The sequence below is a fragment of the Coptis chinensis genome, chromosome 4 (genome assembly GCF_015680905.1).
Source record: "Coptis chinensis isolate HL-2020 chromosome 4, ASM1568090v1, whole genome shotgun sequence".
NCBI classification, from domain to species: domain Eukaryota; kingdom Viridiplantae; phylum Streptophyta; class Magnoliopsida; order Ranunculales; family Ranunculaceae; genus Coptis; species Coptis chinensis.
Genome location: NC_141459.1, coordinates 103,235,366 through 103,253,571, shown reverse-complemented (window position 1 = coordinate 103,253,571; position 18,206 = coordinate 103,235,366). Strand labels below are relative to the sequence as shown.

At 35.7% G+C, this 18,206-nt stretch overlaps 1 protein-coding gene across 7 annotated transcripts; it reads left to right on the top strand.

Moving 5' to 3' along the window:
* The first annotated feature begins 505 nt into the window (after nucleotides 1-505).
* LOC147506464 (putative triglyceride lipase) lies at nucleotides 506-14,178 on the top strand. 7 transcript variants are annotated; one of them, XR_015193764.1, is made up of 18 exons: nucleotides 506-962; nucleotides 1,062-1,120; nucleotides 1,383-1,464; nucleotides 3,177-3,244; nucleotides 3,440-3,509; nucleotides 4,088-4,169; nucleotides 4,489-4,553; nucleotides 5,326-6,384; nucleotides 6,585-6,647; nucleotides 6,752-6,798; nucleotides 7,840-7,885; nucleotides 7,987-8,066; nucleotides 10,068-10,181; nucleotides 11,362-11,443; nucleotides 11,781-11,898; nucleotides 12,857-12,937; nucleotides 13,119-13,244; nucleotides 13,987-14,178. XR_015193764.1 is itself a non-coding variant. In XM_086558621.1 (18 exons), exons 1-18 carry the CDS (start codon nucleotides 621-623, stop codon nucleotides 13,987-13,989), a joined length of 2,595 nt encoding a protein of 864 aa, XP_086414747.1. In that variant the 5' UTR covers nucleotides 507-620; the 3' UTR covers nucleotides 13,990-14,178. The 7 variants fall into 7 exon arrangements, 4 of the variants coding, with proteins under 4 accessions (XP_086414747.1, XP_086414746.1, XP_086414748.1 ...); XR_015193763.1 differs by lacking the exon at nucleotides 13,987-14,178 and adding an exon at nucleotides 13,460-13,696; XM_086558621.1 differs by having other exon boundaries at nucleotides 507-962; nucleotides 11,781-11,906.
* Nucleotides 14,179-18,206: the final 4,028 nt, after the last annotated feature.

The following is an 18,206-nucleotide window of genomic DNA, read 5'->3' as shown; positions in this document are numbered from 1 at the left end:
CACTCAATCACTCAAACTAGAACATGTTAAGTCAATCTCATGGTAGGAGGCATCAAATGTGTTTAAGCTCAACTTCTGGCGAAGTCTGTAAAAATGGTATTTATATGTTTTTGGTTCTATGCATTCAAGATTCAACGTAGGAACGCGCAAATTATCAAGTGAGTGGAGCGAACGTTCTGGCCCATAGAGGGTATGTGGCCAAAATGTCATATGGTTAGGTTTCTGTTTGTCCTTATCTCTTCTCTTCGTCTCCCTCTCCACTCTCCACGCCCTTTCAATCTCTCCCTCTCTCTCTCTACTCTCCACTCTCCACACCTTTCCAATACTCCGCTCACGCCCCCATTGCTATGCAGTATACTGGCTACATTCACGGTTCACCTTCATCAATTGCAAATTTCCAACTTCAAACAAATTACGTGGGCCTGGATAGACTAGGTTTGTATATACAGGCCCAAGCCCAAAGAACTTACCCGCGTTTCTAGCAACTTCTATTTTCAAGACAGTTATCAGTTATGTAAAGTACGAGAGAAAGAAAGAGACAACGGCTACAAATACTGACACACTCTTCTTTCTACTCCTTATCTTGTTCAAATTTACATAACTTGCCACTCAATTCACTCATGGTTTCTTCTCTATCAAACCCTTTTCGTCTTCACCTTTATAACCATCCTCATTTCTCCTTCTCTTCTTCACAAAAACTCATTCACATTCAAAACTTCAAAACTTTGTCTCCAAGTTCCAAGCTCTTTTTTTTCAAACAGAAACTTGTTAGTGTTTCAAATTCAAGTTACAGTCTTTGTTGTTTCTGTAAAACAAATAATTCATTTCAAGAACAGTTAGAATCTGTTGATGTTAATAAGGATGAGAAAGAGATTATTGTTGGGGAAGAAAGAGCTTCTTTTGATATTAATCTTGCTGTTATTCTTGCTGGTTTCTCTTTCGAAGCGTATTCGAGTCCACCTGTAAGTTTCTATTTCTATTTTGAATTGAAACTTTGAAAGTTAACTACTTGATTCCTTTTATTCTAATTGAATGATGTGTCTTTTTATTTTTGTGTGTAGGAAAATGTGGGAACCAGGGAATTTAATTCAGCAGATTGTCAAACAGTGTATCTATCTGAGTATGTAATTTAATGTTGCCTATATTTCATGGAATACTATTTAAATAAGCATGTAATTGTGTATTCTATGAAGAATTGGATTAGAATTAAGTAGTCAGTAGTGTGACCTACTCTCAGTATGGTCATATACTGTGAACTTGCTATACAAATGGCTAGTTGATTTTTCCATTTTTCGTCTGAATCGTTGAAGGAAAATTATGTGATATTAATTAAAGTTTGAAATGTGCATAATTAATTTATGTTTGGATACTTGTGTCTGTAGGTTATTTCTACGCGAGGTGTATGATGGGCAGTTGTTAATAAAATTAAGAAAAGGGGTTGATCTTCCTGCCATGGATCCCTGGGTATGCTATCTGAACAACTGCAATATATGATTGTTAGCTTTTCCGGTTAATTTGGTTGCTAATCAATATATTCTATCATATGTGACTTCTATATATAATTAGTTTTTTTTCTGATAATTCTCCGTTTGTAGTTGAACTGCATGATAAGTTTACCAGATGAAGGACCTATGGAAAATTTTGGGTTTACTTTTCATAACGAGTATTGAATGTTTAACCACTAGCTGTAGGATCCGTAATGCTAAGAAACCACTTTGTGACAACATCTGAGAAACCTAACTCTTGGTGGACATGTAATGATGAAGGACTAAACTCCTAAGAACAATCTCCACCTTTTAGGTTTGGCGCCTTCAGAATAACCTACTGGAAACCACTTGGTGTATCAGCGTATTGCAGTTCCTCCATCTTTTAGGATGAACCATCCTCGGTTTTGATACCATACTATGACGACCTGCTCCATTCTAGTGCTGATATATCCCTACTTTAACGCCCTAGTTGAGAGGTTTGGGTATTTCTCAAAATGCCTCACTTGTAATTATATTTGGATTAGTCCCTTAAGAAACACATGCCTTAGTATTCATTTTAATCTTCCAAGGAACTCTCATATATAGTGAAATTGGGATGGAAGTGTTTGTCATGATTCTGTTTTGGTTCAGTCTAATTTTGTTCTTGAACAGTACAGTCAAATCAATTGATTTTATTGGCTCACAAATATTCGGCAAAGTGTGGGGCTACTTCTACCTTTTTGGCTGTTATTTGTGTGTGTGTTTTTTAAGATTTTGAATTTTTGGTTTTGAATGTGTTAGAGGTCCTACACAGTGTATAGTCAAGTGCAAAGAGGCGCGTGCCTAAGGCGCGAGACGCACCTTTAGTGCCTCGCCTCAAGCAAGGTGCGGGTACACACATAAGGCGCGTGCCTTTTGTTGAGGTGCACAAGGAGCGCGCCTTATTATCATTTGCAGTTTTTCTTACTTTTTGTACACTTTTGGCTATATGTGACACATCTACACTCGATCCAATAGTGGAATGGTACAAGAAATCATTCAATTTTTATAAGTTTTATATTAGGGTACACTCTATACTTGGATTTTTACAAGTTTTTGTTAAGTTGAATGGATTGAGAGAAAGACACAAAGAAGAATTAAATGAAGTTCTTATGGGTTTCCAAAATTTGAATCATGTATTTTATTTCGTGAGGTCCATTTAGCTCAGTTCAATTAGTTTGCTCCTTTAGTTTATTGATCGAAGTTGAGCTAGATTGTATTGAGAGATACAATTTTCATTTTGCTATTTAATTGTTGCTTACATTTTTTCTTTTAAGTGATTACTACCTAAACGATTCGTGATTTTTACGGGTGTTGCTCCATGGTTGATATGTTTACAATCTTATAGAATTGATTTTATTGTTTAGCTATGCAAATCAGTGATAATTCATATCATATCATATTTTATTTATTTATTTTAATTACTGCACACCTCACTTCAATAAGGGCACACGCCGCACCGCACCTTGCGCCAAAGGCACAAAGAGAGTGATGCGCCTTAATGCCTTGACTACACTGGTCCTACATGTCTTTCTCTATCTCAGTCAGTTGCTTTCCGCAAAACTGTTTTCAACTTTGCATGCCATGTGACTTCCTATGAAATCGAGTTTAGTTTTGCAAGTGACTTATCAATCTGATGATTAAGTTCTCATCTAAAGGTGGGGTTTCCAGGGAACAAGTGATCCATATGTGATAATGCAATTAGATGGACAAGTTGTCAAAAGCAATGTCAAATGGGCGTAAGTTACTGCAATTATTTTATTACATGCTTATTATTTATTGGTTCTAGTATCTAAAATTGATAACTATGGTACCATATGGCTTTCAAGAAGCAAGTTCAATAACTGTACTGAATGTTTGAAGTATCAGTTATGTTTTTCTCATGTTCTCAACAGTCTTTGCATGATTTTGTATGAATATTTTGATCATGGCAGGAAAAAAGACCCCACATGGGATGAAGAATTTACTTTAAATATCAAGATACCTACCACAAAAAGTCTTCAGGTTTGTTGGATCTTCCTTAATGAATTTTAGTATTTTTTTCCTCAATTTGAATATTGAACTTTATATTCGTATCTCTACTCCGAAATCTTTTTAGTATCTTTCTTCTTTCTTGCAGTTTGTATTTTTCTGTTACCAAATCTTTTAGACCAGTATTTTAGGAAGTACTCGGAGAAGTTATCTTGGGCTATATTACCAAGTACTTAAGAAATACATATATATACTCTTAAGGCTAAAGACTATACCAGCTTAGAGGACAGTAAATCACATTCAAACTTAAGTTCTTGGCATCTACTATTGGGTCCACATGCTTAAAATCATGTTTAGTTTCCAGTCTTTGATGATGAAACGATCAGCGGTTCCTTAATATTTTTATCGTGGTTTTTCAATTTTTAGTATTGGTGAATTGTGTCTGGTCCAGTCGGTCAGATCTTCAAGAGTGTCCAACTGTGTGTTCCTGGATAAACTTTTATTATGACTAGAAGTGGAAAAAAATTGGAAGTAATTGATCCTGATTTTGGCTGGTGAGTGTGATTAACGATTTGTCGTAACCTTTTGGTACATGATATTTCAAACATCAGGTTGCAGCTTGGGATGCAAACCTTGTGACTCCACATAAACGTATGGGTAATGCAGTGCTCAGTCTGGAATCATTATGTGATGGTGAGAGCTCATCTTTGATCAGGATAAATGAACTTTCTTATGAAGGATATATTAGTCCTACTTAATTGTATTCTTTGCCATTGTTAGTCCTTTAAGGAGCATAGAAGGGGCTTTCTTCTTCCTATTCTTATATTTCCCACTGCTTCTTTAGCTTTACAATACCTTACCACCAAATAAACCAAATCTTCTACTTAATTGTAACTTTTGACTCTTCCAGACCTGAGGATTACACAGTGTATAGAATCTTTGTGTACTGTAAACAGTTTACTGCAAACTATATGACATTCAGTGATAAAGTGACATAAATTTGTGGATCTAGGTAACTTGCGTGAGTTGGTGTTGGAACTGGAAGGTCTGGGAGGTGGTGGAAGAATACATCTTGAGGTATATGGTCTTCACTTGGTCACTGAAATCCATTGTGTGTTTGTGTCTTTTTTTTTTTTTTTGAATAAAAATATATTTTTATTGAATATCCAAAACAAAAAATCATACAAAAGTAGTCGGGGACAAGCACGCTACAAGTTGCACGGATAGCCCTTTCTGAACAGCAAATCAAAATATATTTTAGTCCATAGTTTCTTCTTGTGAAGTTTTCAACTTCTCTTATGTCATCAGTAATGATATCACATTGTTTGTATTGTTCTCTTTTCATTTATATTCGTTGTTGATTAGAATCTTAGAGAATGGGGCAGATAAAACCCTGGAATCGGAACCTTACAAGTTACAAGAAGGACAGCGCCAATAGCTTTATAAAAACAATACTCCTATTTTGAAAACAGATGAAAAAGATCAAACCCCTATTTTAGTACTTTTACCATTTGGACAGGTGTCCACGTCCTTGGGCATGTTAAAGGACGTTTTTGCGCATCATTATGCCCAAGTCAAATTTGTTGTCTGCAAGTTGGATATTCTTGTGGTGTCTGCAAGTTCAAAGTCATAAAACTTTTTAATCCATCTTTTCTACTGGAATCTCCATTTCTCTCTCAATCAATCAAAAAACAAAAACAAAAAAAAATGAAAACAACACCAATATAGAAATTCATTACTTTGCTTTCGTCTTTCCAAACACACGAAGTCATCAAAACTAACCAGATAAATAATTAATAATGTCTCAATTGTGAAATATGTTTCACTGTTGCTGGTGATATTTTTTCAGGTTAAGTATAGAAGCTTTGATGAAGTGGATGAAAGGGAAACTGGGTGGAAAATACCTTACATCTCAGACTTTCTTGCAAATAAAAGTTTGGAGTCTACATTCAGCAAGTTTTTTGGCTCTGATACAGTAAAAGCACAACAGTTTGTGCAATATGCATTTGGACAGTTAAGATCATTGAATCATTCAGATGACAAGGAGGGACATTCTGGGGAGAATTCCACAGATCAAAGCAGTGGTTCAGATGTGCCAATAGTGGTGCAAAGTTGTCCTGAAGACTTTGGAAAGTCTCTGAGTGCAGTTGATGATTCAGAATTGCCTTTAGAATTGGAGAATAGTGCAGAAGTGAATAAAAGCAACAATGTCTTTGAATATGTCACTGAGGACAGTGCTGAAAGTGATGGAAGCGGCAGTTTCCTAGAGATACAATTTGATGAATCTATGCAATCTGATATGTGGAAGAATGTTACGGACCTTATCAATCAGAATGTTGTTCCGAAGCTTGGTTTTCCTGTTCTTGACAAAATAAAATTTGATGGATTTGATATGTTAAACAAAATTGGTTTACAGTGCAAAGAGATTGCAGAAGCAAAGTATGTTGAGTCTGGGCTTGCGACACCTGGAAATCAGGGTATTGATGTTAAAGGTGTCCAATCATCTACAGTTGAAACAGGTCCCTCTTCCTCTCCAGATATTAGAAAGTTGTCATTTGATATATTACGGCAGACAGATTCGATTCTAGGAGCAGTGATGGTTTTCGGCACTACATTTTCTCAACAAAACAAGGACGGGAGCTCAGTGAGAAATAATGAGATTGAGGAAAGCTCTACCAAAGCCATTGATGGTATTTCTGGATGTTCTACAAGTGAAAGGGATTCTAGCAATTTGGATGGATCCTCATTTGAACAAAGAAAAGCAGATGACACAAAGGCACTGTTTTCAAGTGCAGAAAGTGCAATGGAGGCTTGGGCCATGCTAGCTACATCATTGGGGCATCCTAGTTTCATCAAATCTGAATTCGAGAAGATATGTTTCCTCGAAAATACATCTACTGATACTCAGGTAAGGTTGAATCCTGAGTCCTTAAGTATAGGCCAATGTTGCACAATCAGGTTTAGTTTGGAAGGATCTCGTTCTCGTAGTTCTCTAGATTTGGAGACAAAAAGATTCGGTCTCATGAATTGTTTTAGATTTCATCTAAGAATAATCTGCATATGCAAAATCTTACATTATGCTAATGAAAAAATACAAAACAACTGCAGGTGGCTATATGGCGTGATACCTTGAGGAGAAGATTAGTCGTTGCTTTCAGAGGAACTGAACAAGTGTGTTGGTTTTCTGGTTGAACCTAGGGTGTAGTTGGTCATTTAGTTGCCCTTTGATTGCCCCAGTTATGATTTTATTTTTGTATTTTTATTTTTTGTTGCAGTCAAGATGGAAGGATTTACTAACTGATCTAATGCTAGTTCCTGCAGGGTAAGCTCTTTACTTTAGAATTAACATTTTTCCTTTAGATAAACTGTGTTAGAGCTCTTTTATTTATGGGACATTTCCCAGGTTCTTCTATCTATAGCATCTTTAACTTCTAGGTGTTTGTAAATGAAACATCTGCCATTCTGCCTCTCTCTATTTCAACAACTATAGATCCTGGACAAAGAACCTGCAATTTCGAAAGATCTGACGAAGACAAAATGGGTTTAATCATAAAAGATTTCTTATCATTATTTATTAGATATGCCAGTGGGTGAAAATAGAAACTTTTCTTGCATCATCTAGACATTAGCTCAATTTACAATTAGACCTTGTATCAACTATCAATGCACGTGACATTTTTCTACCTCATTTTTTGGTCTATAAGTAATGCGATCAAACAGAAATTTGAGATGGTTATGACTTCAGCTTATGTTAGAAATCCTGACTATGTTACGTAACTGAGTTGATTCAAGATTTATATCAATTACTGGAATAAGACAACTTTAAGAAGAAATTTATTTGATTTATTCATCGTTAAGTAAATAAAGTCTTGCATTCAGCTTTTTAACAAACGCGTAAGAGCCTCAAGTCGCTAGCCTCCTAGAGGAAGTTGTGCCTCAGAGGTGATTGAGACCTGAGCCTCAATCACGCCTCAATGGCATAAAGCACTTATTTACTTATTTTTTTGTTTTTTTTAAAAAAAATTATGATTTCTTTTTAATTTGAACAGCTTTTAGTAAAGAATAAGGTTGTTTTGTCCTTTGAACAAAAATTGAGGGTGTCTGTAAGTAGAAAAATTATTAAAAATTATTATTATTATTATTATTATTATGGTGATATTTTCTTCACTAGCTAAACTATTGGGGATGTTTCACTATCTTCAGATAAAGTTTCAGAGTCATAAGTAATTTCCTCTTTCTACTAAAAGTCTTTAACTTAGCTTCGCACTGTGTCATTTGGAAATCAGAACATAATTTTTCACTTCCCTTTTTTCCCGTGCTCTTCTCTTACTATTGTTGACTGTCAAATTTGTCAATTATATAGGCTAAATCCTGAGAGGGTAGGTGGTGATTTCAAGCAAGAAATTCAAGTAAGTCCCGCACTGTCAATGGAATTTACCTAAGTTTAAATGCTGGTTAAACAAGTAATTTTGTTTGTGTATCAAAATGTACTATATGGTGCTTTTGTCAGGTTCATAGTGGTTTCTTAAGCGCATATGACTCAGTCAGGACGAGGCTCATGTCTCTCATTAAATTGTCAATCGGTTATTTGTAAGTATAATTTATGCTACATACACTCATTCCAGTGGTTGTACTATTAACTTGTTTTGCAAGTCATATGTCTACATGATATTCGTTTGAATCACATTAAAAGCACGTTTCGCTGTGTGTCAAAAATGGATATGGTATTTAGATTCAGGGCATTAGACGAATAACAACACATATAATCACAACATCACATTTTCCCCTACTCTGGCAATGGCAAGGACAAAAGTCAATCTCCAAAGATGTTCCATGAATGAAAATCCTTTAATAGGTTAATGTTTAAGCAAAGGAAACTAAACTCCTGAGTATAATCGACATCCTAAAACATTCAAATTTACTTGAAAGACAACTTCTTGCCATAAATTCAAACTTAGCTGATGGAATTTGGCCTCGAAACTTTGGGGTTTATGGTAACACCATCCGATTTGTAGAACTCATTGAAGTCTTTCCTTTTCAGTTTTCACATATCATTCCCCTAATTATGATACAGTGAAACCTTTTACTCCTGGCCCAAAGAAAAGCATCGCCTTACTTCTGTAGTCAGTGGAATTCTTGTTCTTGCGCAACTGAAAATCACAGTAGGTAAATACAGAGAAATATTGGATGTTTGTCATAACTTGCGCATATTTGTGTTTTGTGCTATCACCCGACAGTATTTGAATATTCATAAATCACTTTATTTTCTCATTCACATTAAATCTGCTAAAAGACTGACATGTAAGACCTTTTTAAGTTAAAGTGTGGGAGATCTGTTTTTCTTTGGAAATGAAGGTCACTTAGAAAGTTGAGCTTTTAAATCTAATCACCATTTTTTGTGTTCGTTTCGAAACCAATGAATTTATAATTTTATTAGGAAGGAAACCTAAATCTGACTCTGAGTCTCATATTGAGAAAGCCTCCTAAGATACTCATAATCAGGTAGAACCCCAACTCGGGGAATAGTACTCACAATGTTGTCAGAATATGGTCCTAAGCCAGGCAAGATATCGGGATCCAGTTCGTTGTTGTGAACCAGACGACCAATTGCTGCCAATAAGTCACTAAGAGTCTTTGCCTGTTGCATGCACCACGAGCGAGGGAGTAAAGCTGGAGTTTCTTATTAGCCACATTTGTTGTGGCTACTGAGCAAAATGGCGCAGGAGTGATTCCCAAGTAGTTTGTGATGCAGAGACATCATCTAGGAGAGACAACATACTCTAGGTCAAAGTAGAGGTAATGTAGGTAATGATCATTTGATCTATCTAAAACCATTGCATTTTGGCAGGGTTAGTTATGGTGGTACCCTTGGTAGGACCAGAAACGGTGTGAGGTGGTGAGGATGAGAAGCGCCAAAATATTCATGAAGTCACAACCGTAGAGAAATGGCTCCATATGACGCATCCAAGTGATGTACTTGTCACCAGATAATTTCATAAAGTGGTCAACATTTGGTGCTGATAAGAGGTTTCCAGCATAGATGGAGAGTTGAGGAGAGGGTGGATCCACTGAGGCACTGAGCTATTATAGGTTGAGGAGAGGGTGCTGCTGGAAGCCATAGAAACGGGTTGTTGGCTCTCCTGGAGTTTTGTCATACAGTTCATATGCATGACTTTTAAACCGCAACTGGAGAAAGGCGGAATCAGAAAAACTAAGAAAGATTGAGCTAGGGGAGGGATCACAAAACAGAGATAGAGAAGGAGAGGGGTTGCTGTAGAAGAAAGATGGGAGGGAAATAGTGGCATATGTGAAAACAACAACGAGAGAGAGGGACGAGAATGAAGAAGCTTGAGAGATAGAGAGAGGTGATGGGGGAAATCGGGTTCAGAACCTAGTTCTTGATACCATGTGGATAAGAAGTTTTGAGAAAATAATGCTTACTGTATTTAGCTAAATATAAGACTGACATGAGCGACGCCCTAAAAAAAAAATATATTTTATTGAGGTTTTACTAAACCTATGCTTATTAATTCCGTTCATGATATATGATTTTGTTCTTGTTTGGTAAAAGTAAGTTGTGTGTTATTGCAGAGACGACGGAGTCAATGTCATGGATAAGTGGCATATTTATGCGACTGGTCATAGTTTAGGTGGTGCTCTAGCCACTCTTCTTACTCTTGAACTTTCATCCAGTCAAATGGCAAAGTTAGTTCTATCTATTTCTTCTTTTTAATCGTATGTAGTTTTTACACTGTTATTCAATCATATTTATAAAGTTTATGTTATTTATGTACAGGTTTTATATATATATATATGCAGATTTTGTGAAGATAAGAAGATTATTAAGTACATAAAAAAGCATTAAGCTGCATCATTTCCATAATATGCTATTTTGTTTTATTTTCTTAATTTATATGAAGATTGTTGTTCGCCATAAGCATTTTAGGAACATTTTCTTTCTGCAATTCAATAATACAGACAATGAGCATGTCTATATTACCCATCAGCATTTTAGGAACGTTTTCTTTCTGCAATTCAATCAATACTGACAATGAGCATATCTATGTTAGCTAGGATCCTTTTGCACCACCTAATGAAGGATAATAATATACATGCTTTTACATGTGTTTCAGGTGTGGCCTGCCCCAAATGTCACAATTGAAATTGTTGGCATTGTTACTTTTATAAATACTACACACATTTGCATAAATGCTATAAAATTTCTTATACCCACCCCCTCCCTTTTCTACCTTTGGTTTTTGTGGTAATAGTATCTTGTTAACTAGCCATGTCGATAATGTCAATATATAGGTAATGGAGGGCAGTGGGTTCATGAAAGAATATAACTATCTTAGATGCATGAAGATAAACACCAGTAGAGGCAACAATCATGAAAAAGAAAAAGAAAATAAAGGGAAACGTACCTTCATGTTTTAACTTCAAGGAAATGTATGCTGATAGTAGTATTCTATCTCAAACGTCAATATTATTTGTATGCTTAAATATGTAGTATAATTGCAACTGCAACAGAACATGAAAATAGGTAATGCACATGCGGTATCTGGTATTGGTGTTAGTATCTATCTCGTGAATATGTTTGAGCATGAGTTATGTAGTTCTTTTGAGTAAGTACTGTTGAACAACTGAGTTAACACTTAAATTTGGTGAAAAGTTTGGTATATAGAGAAGAGAATGTTAGTCTTTTACATGTCATGTGAAGCATATTCAGCGTATAACATCAATACATGATATGATTCATGGGAGTTGTAGTAGTTTTCTCATTTACATAATAACAGGAATGGTTTCTCCCTATATCACTATCTCACATGTATATTCTAACTCTTGTGGTAACATTTTAATATTTTGCTTCATTGTCTATCTTTAGGAATGACGCAGTTTCAGTGACGATGTATAACTTTGGTTCTCCAAGAGTTGGGAACAAAAGATTTGTTGACCTCTATAATGAGGTATGAATATTGGCTCTTAACATGTTAGTCAGCAAGATACTTATCTACAATCTTTTCCTATTTATCTGGATATCTGTACAACAGTCACAAAGTAGAATATCTTTGATTGACTCAAATTCGTACCAGTTCTTAGGTTACTAATGGATTTCCATGAACCTTTATGTGTTCCTTGAATATATTTGACAGTGATATATAATGATAAATACAACAGTTTAGATGTGGTACTTTACTTTTTCTTGCATCTGCTCTTAATATCAGTTTGCAATTGCATCGCATTTAACAATGTCGACTTTTATTGCATGCACATCAAAACTTATTTTCTGTCGCCACTTTGCAGAAAGTTAAAGATAGCTGGAGAATCGTCAACCACCGGGATATTATCCCTACAGTCCCTCGATTGATGGGCTATTGCCATGTTGCGCAACCGGTTTATCTTGCAACTGGAGATCTACAGGGTGCGTTGGTGAGTAATTGGTTAAAAGGCTGATAAATTTTTTGTATCATCAACCACCTCTATCATTCTACCTAATATTCTAATAACATCCTAATATTCTGTAATATATTCCCTTCTCTATGCATATCCTATGTGTCAATGGTAATGCTAGGAGAGTATAAACAACACAATGATAAGTAAACTAGTAAGAAATGGTGAAGGAAGAAGAAGAATGGAATAATAAACTGGTTAGGATTGAAGAGAGTTATAAATGGTGAATGAAATTATTGTTCTATCAATGGGATTGTCTTATTATATACATTTGGTTGAACTCTGTTTCTGTGTACATGTATACTTTGTAAGAATGGAAGCCAGTTACCCAATGACATTCATACACCAACTCTAGGGATAACATGTTTGGCTCATGTTTGTTGGAATATAACACTTTCACCAAAAAAAAAAAAAGGAATATAACACTTAGTATATCTTTCTTCCATATGCGTGTGCCACCACTTAGTAAAACGGAGAATGTCTTTATGCTTCAAAACTTTCTTCTTCTTACTACTTCAGTATCTATGAATGACAATGAATGGCAACTGACTCACCATTCACCTTTATATTTTAATTCATGGGAAGCTAGCAAGTTCTAGTGTATTGAACTTAATCATATATTCATATTCATATGCAAATAAGTGTAAACATATATTTGTTTCCAATATGGAAGCTCATTCGACGCTCTGAACTTTAGGTAGTCTATAAGTTATCTATCTTCAATGGTTCTGTATTGTCGTTAATGGTATTCATGTTTCAATCTATATTGTCGTTGATCCGTGTATTAGTTACTCATATTGTTTTGTAACCAATCTCAAAAGCCACAGTTCTTGGTGGCTCTCAACTGGTCAACTATAAGTACCTATTATTAGTTATTGCACTTCTCAAGATATAACAGTCATTCATATGTTAGAAGCTTCACATCTCAGGAAAATATGGAGCTCTTGGGAGATGGCTACCATGGAGATGTGATTGCCGAATACACACCAGACGTTCTTGTTGGCGAATTCGTATGCTTCTCAACCTTTGCAACATGTTTCTTGCTTCAGAATATTAATTCGTATTCTTTAGCACAACCATTACTCAACCTATCCCTAAAAGAAATATTAACAGACATACCAAATGGCCAAAGGGAAAAGATGAACCTGCGCAAATTCTGACTTAAATTTAATATGTGAACATTTTGAACAGATGAAAGGAGAAAAGGAACTACTTGAAAAGATTTTGCAGACAGAGATAAATATCTTTCGTTCTATTAGAGATGGAAGTGCGCTTATGCAGCATATGGAGGACTTCTATTATATCACTCTGCTAGAGGTATATCCTTCTACATATGTTTATCCGAAGTTTACTTGTATATCAAGCTACACCATCCTTGTTATACAATACGCTCCCAACTTTTTAATGGTTACCAATTATCATTCCAAAGTTACGGTTCCGCCTACTTGTTATTCTTCTTCTCTTGAAGTGTCATTTGTTATTGCTTTGTTAGCTATATACGCAGTTGATTTTGAAGTTCTTTATTTTTGCAGCATGTAAGGTCAAACTACAAAGCTGTTGATATCTCAAATTCCAATAAAGAAGATAGCATATAAATCAGTTAATCCAAGTGAATATTACAATGTACAGCTCTTGTTCCTTTGTTTCTGCTAAGAAATGATCTCAGATGTTTATGAGTTCCTCCAGATTAGATATTTTTATTCTTTTGGCCATATTAAACTTTTAGAGGTTCTTATATTATTCTATAATTAATGAACTTTCTTGCCAAATTTGCTAAGGTACAATGTAATTCTACATACTAGGTTTTTATGATTCTATTTTTTTTTAGGATCTTTTAGTATTACCCCCCTACTAGATGAGCCAATTGAGATTTCCCCCAACTAGATGGAGAAATTAGGGTCTCCCCCCTGAGTACACACACAAAAAAACACGGTCAACCAAGGGGGGAGACCCTAATTTCTCCATCTAGTTGGGGGAAATCCTAATTGGCTCATCTAGTAGGGGGGTAATACTAGTTAACCCTTTTTTTTATTATTCTATTATTTCTTTGTTGCAACAGTGAGGAGAAAATCAATCTTATCGTCTCATACAGACTCTTCTCCTTTCTGCTGTACCGAAATATTGATGGTCGAGACTCCATTAGAACATAAGCTGCTTAGATACTCTCAAACCTGTACCTGTGTTTTTTCCTTGTAAGTTAACTTGAAACTAAACTTTTTGATATCAAATGTGAAAGTTGTTTACTAATTCAGCAATATTGGCACTGCATCCTTTTTGTTAACATGCATAATTACCCCAAGGGGGACGAGAAGTCTATTTCCTCATAACCCTTTCCCAATTCAATTGTTTGCTACATGGATATGCATAAGGGGGACGAGAAGTTTATTTCCTCGTAACCCTTTGCCAACTCTTATCTATAACAATGACCCCCATTCACGTGCATCTCAAATATGGTATTTCTACATTTGTATCGGTCTACAATAGCTGAATAGTCTTGTATAAGTTCACTTCTCAGAGACCACAGTTTCAAGCTACACCATCCTAGAGACGCAGAACTTGTTTTACAACACCATGTGGTGGACACCTTCTCAAGGCTGCAACTTTTATACCTTACTAAATTTTGTTATATACCTCTGGACTATTTTATACTCTCAATCGTATTGTTGTGGCTCCAAGGAACATGCATATTGGCCCAACCCAACGGCAACCTTGGGATTAACCGTTTAAACTACTTTGCGATATTCTAATGCAGGGCATTAGACTAAGAATCGCATATATAATCAATCACAACAAACACAGTTTTCCCTACCCTGACAAGGACAAACGTCGATCTTTATTTTCTGAAGATGTTCCATAACAAAAATCCTTCTATAGGATTAGAAATATAATGCTTAACCAAAGGAAACTAAAAATCCAAGTAAGAACAATTTCTTAAAACAATCGAAACTATGGAAAAAGCAAAACTTGACGAGGTTACTGAAAACTAACAAGGTACTGCATTGCTTGGCGGTTCACGTAGGTCCTTGGTAAGTTATATGAGCCTTTCTCTTTAGTGCGTCAGTTCTCAATATTGGAGTTTAATTTCTGTTAGGAAAAATGAAATGATGGTTAAATGCTTAATGCGTTATTGAGATATACAAAACAACTCATGAGGTCTCAAATGCAAGCTGTTGTGTACTTTCTTTTCATTTGTTCATACAGAATTTTCATCATTTTGCAGTTTTGCACACATGAAGTCCACAATCAATGCTGCAATTTAGAGAATACACAGCCAATTTAGATAATACACAGTCAAATCACAATTAATTCTAAATATGAGGAATCATTGTATTCATAATTGTTCATACCTATAGGAGTATGAATAATGATTGTTCATAACACTCATTGTTCATAATCGTTTCAAATAGGAGAATAAATAAATAATTACATATTGTTTTGTTGTGGACATTTCGGAGAAAATATTCTTCCTTAATTACATATTGAGAAGGTGGATTTTCAAATCCTCCGTTTTGACTAGATGGTTTATCGACTCAACTAATACCTGCTTCTTCTGCAAAATTACAAGAAATTATGTCTTTATCGACTCAATTACAAGAAGTTGTTGACTCAACCTGACTACCACCATTGTAGCAAAAAAACTCCAATCACACTATGATCCATATAAACTGCAAAATCATAATAAAAAATGCATCATCAAATATATTTACAATACGGGTACAACACTGGGATCATTCAAAATACATAACAAGATATGAACAATCATTGTTCAAGCACAAACAACTATGAACATTGGTTTGTTCATAGCTGTTTGTGAATAATTGTTCATAACAAAAACAAAATCAAAACTTAAAGTTCAATTAAGAAAAGTACATAAAAGAGTGTTTTCAAAACAAACATGATATAAAAACCACAAACAAATTACATCTCAAAATCACAGATCTAATCTAAAATATGAACAAACAAAACAAATTAAAAACTTACGTTTTTAGACATCATTATAACACATAATAACATGAGCTATAAACAAAATCAATATATGATTTCAAATTGTTATAAACATATAGGTTATAAATACAAAGTTTGAATATACTTTTTTAGACGGCAAGAAGAAGAAGTTATAGATTGAAACCTTCAGTTGAGGAAATCACTCGATTTCAGTTGAGGAAGAAAAAGTAATGGATTGAAATCTTTAGTTTGAGGAAATCCTAAAACTGGAGTGTGTTGTGTGATTTCTAATTTTGAAAACATCTTTAATTTATATATAAAAACACAAAAGGGTAAAAGTGGTATTTAAGAAAAATAAAATGGACTGAGCCAACTTAATTTGTCCTTGAGGGTTATTAAAATTTTAAAACTGGGATTCGTGAGCTATTTTGACGATGAAAATGGTTTTGTAAGTGATTATAAAAAAAACTATGTCCTCTAGAATCATTTTGAATCGAATGGCCCAATTTCTTGTTTATTTATTTATATTTTTCAAACAAAAACAACAGAAGATGATTTCATTTATAAATTAGAAAAAGTACTCAATTAAAAACATGAGAGTACAGATCATTCATTCATCAATAGTTGTAGCCTTGTAGGACCTAAGGAAGCATACTGAATATCATGCCAAAATATAAACTTGACCCGATCTTGCCTCCAGAGTCCTGTTGGAGTTATCCCTCACATGAGGAGAGAAACTGAGCCGACAGAACGGGCAAACTTCGACATCCTTGAAGTCGAGGCCAAGGCCAGAAGCGACTTCAGCTCGAGAGTTCGATAACATTCAAAGTGGCCAGCGCGCCCAGTTCAGCTTCCAGTCTTGGTAGCGACTTCGCGCCGAGTGCCAGCCCGCCAGCATAATTTTTTGTGGGCCTTGCTTACAAGATTACCCTTGAAATTTGGTTTTGGAGATAAAACCAAAAATCAAGGTTTTGGAAAACAAAAGGAAGAACCAAACAAGTCGGGAAGGATTGGAATCCGGACTAAAACAAAAAGAGAGAGAACCTTCTGAGAGAGACAACCACGTAAAGAGATAAGAGTGATCTAGTAAGGTGAGAGCTGTAAGGAGAGATTGTAATCTTCCTTCCCATTTTATTAAGAAGCGGCTCTTGTGGAAGTAGGCATCATTGGCGAAACCACGGTAAATCTTTGTGTTGTGGTTTGCTTTTCTTCGCTTTACATTATTATCATTTGTTAATAGTTGTTTAGCGAGTTGGGCATGTTAGTATAGGTAGTTTGTGATATTTGAGATTTATCGGAGTTGAATTGAGTTCATACAAGTTTATCGTGTAGTGGGGAACCGATTGGTATTGGTGTAATCCCCAACAAGTGGTATCGAGCTTGGTTAGAATAGCTTAGGGTGTTATCCGAATCTTGGTCGGGAAAGGTATTTGTGAAATTCGAGAGAAGATTTGAGGTTAAATAACTTGTAGAGATGGACCATTCAGTGAACACTCGCATGATGATGAATAGGAAGAACTACACCATTTGGAAAGCCAAGATGGAAGACTTGCTATCTTTGCAAGGACTTGGCACTTCCCATTGAGAATGAGGGGAGTAAAACCGAAAAAACGATGAAATTTGAGTGGAAAAAGCTTTGAGAAAAAGCTATTGGGTACATTCGACAATGGATAGACGGCGGTGTCTTTCACCATGTGGCCCAAGAGACTACTGACGCCCGATCTATGGAAGAAACTTCGAAGACCTTTATGAGAGGAAGTCGGGTGGAAACAAAGTGCTAGTCGTTAAGAAGTTTGCGGAACCACGAAGTACCAAGAAGGTTCTTCAATGTCCGAAAGCATCTTAATGAAGTCTGAGAATATCATCAATCGGATGCATTTGATGAAGATCAATTTGGGAGGCGAAGTTGAGGCTTTGTTTCTATTAGGCTCTCTACCCGAAAGTTGGGAGACATTAGCGGTTTCTACATGGAGCAGCCAAGGATGGAATTGTTACCATGGAGATGGCTACCACGTCTTTGTTGAATGAGGAGACTAGAAGGAGTGCAAAAGCGGCTCTTCTAACTTCGGAGGTCCTTTTCCGCGAGAAAGCGGGGAGAGGTCGAAGCGAAAACCATCTCGTTCTAGAGGTGATGACGAAGTAAATCTAGGGGGTGAAGCTAGAACTCCTAAAGGCGCAAGAGGCAATGTTACTATTGTGCCACCAAAGGCCACTTCGGATATGAGTGCAGAACAAGAAGAGGGATGAGAAGAATAAGCGTGTACATGAAGACATGGTGGTGCGAGGAACGGAAAACTGAGGCGAGGAGATACTACCGCACTAGTCGGCGACCCT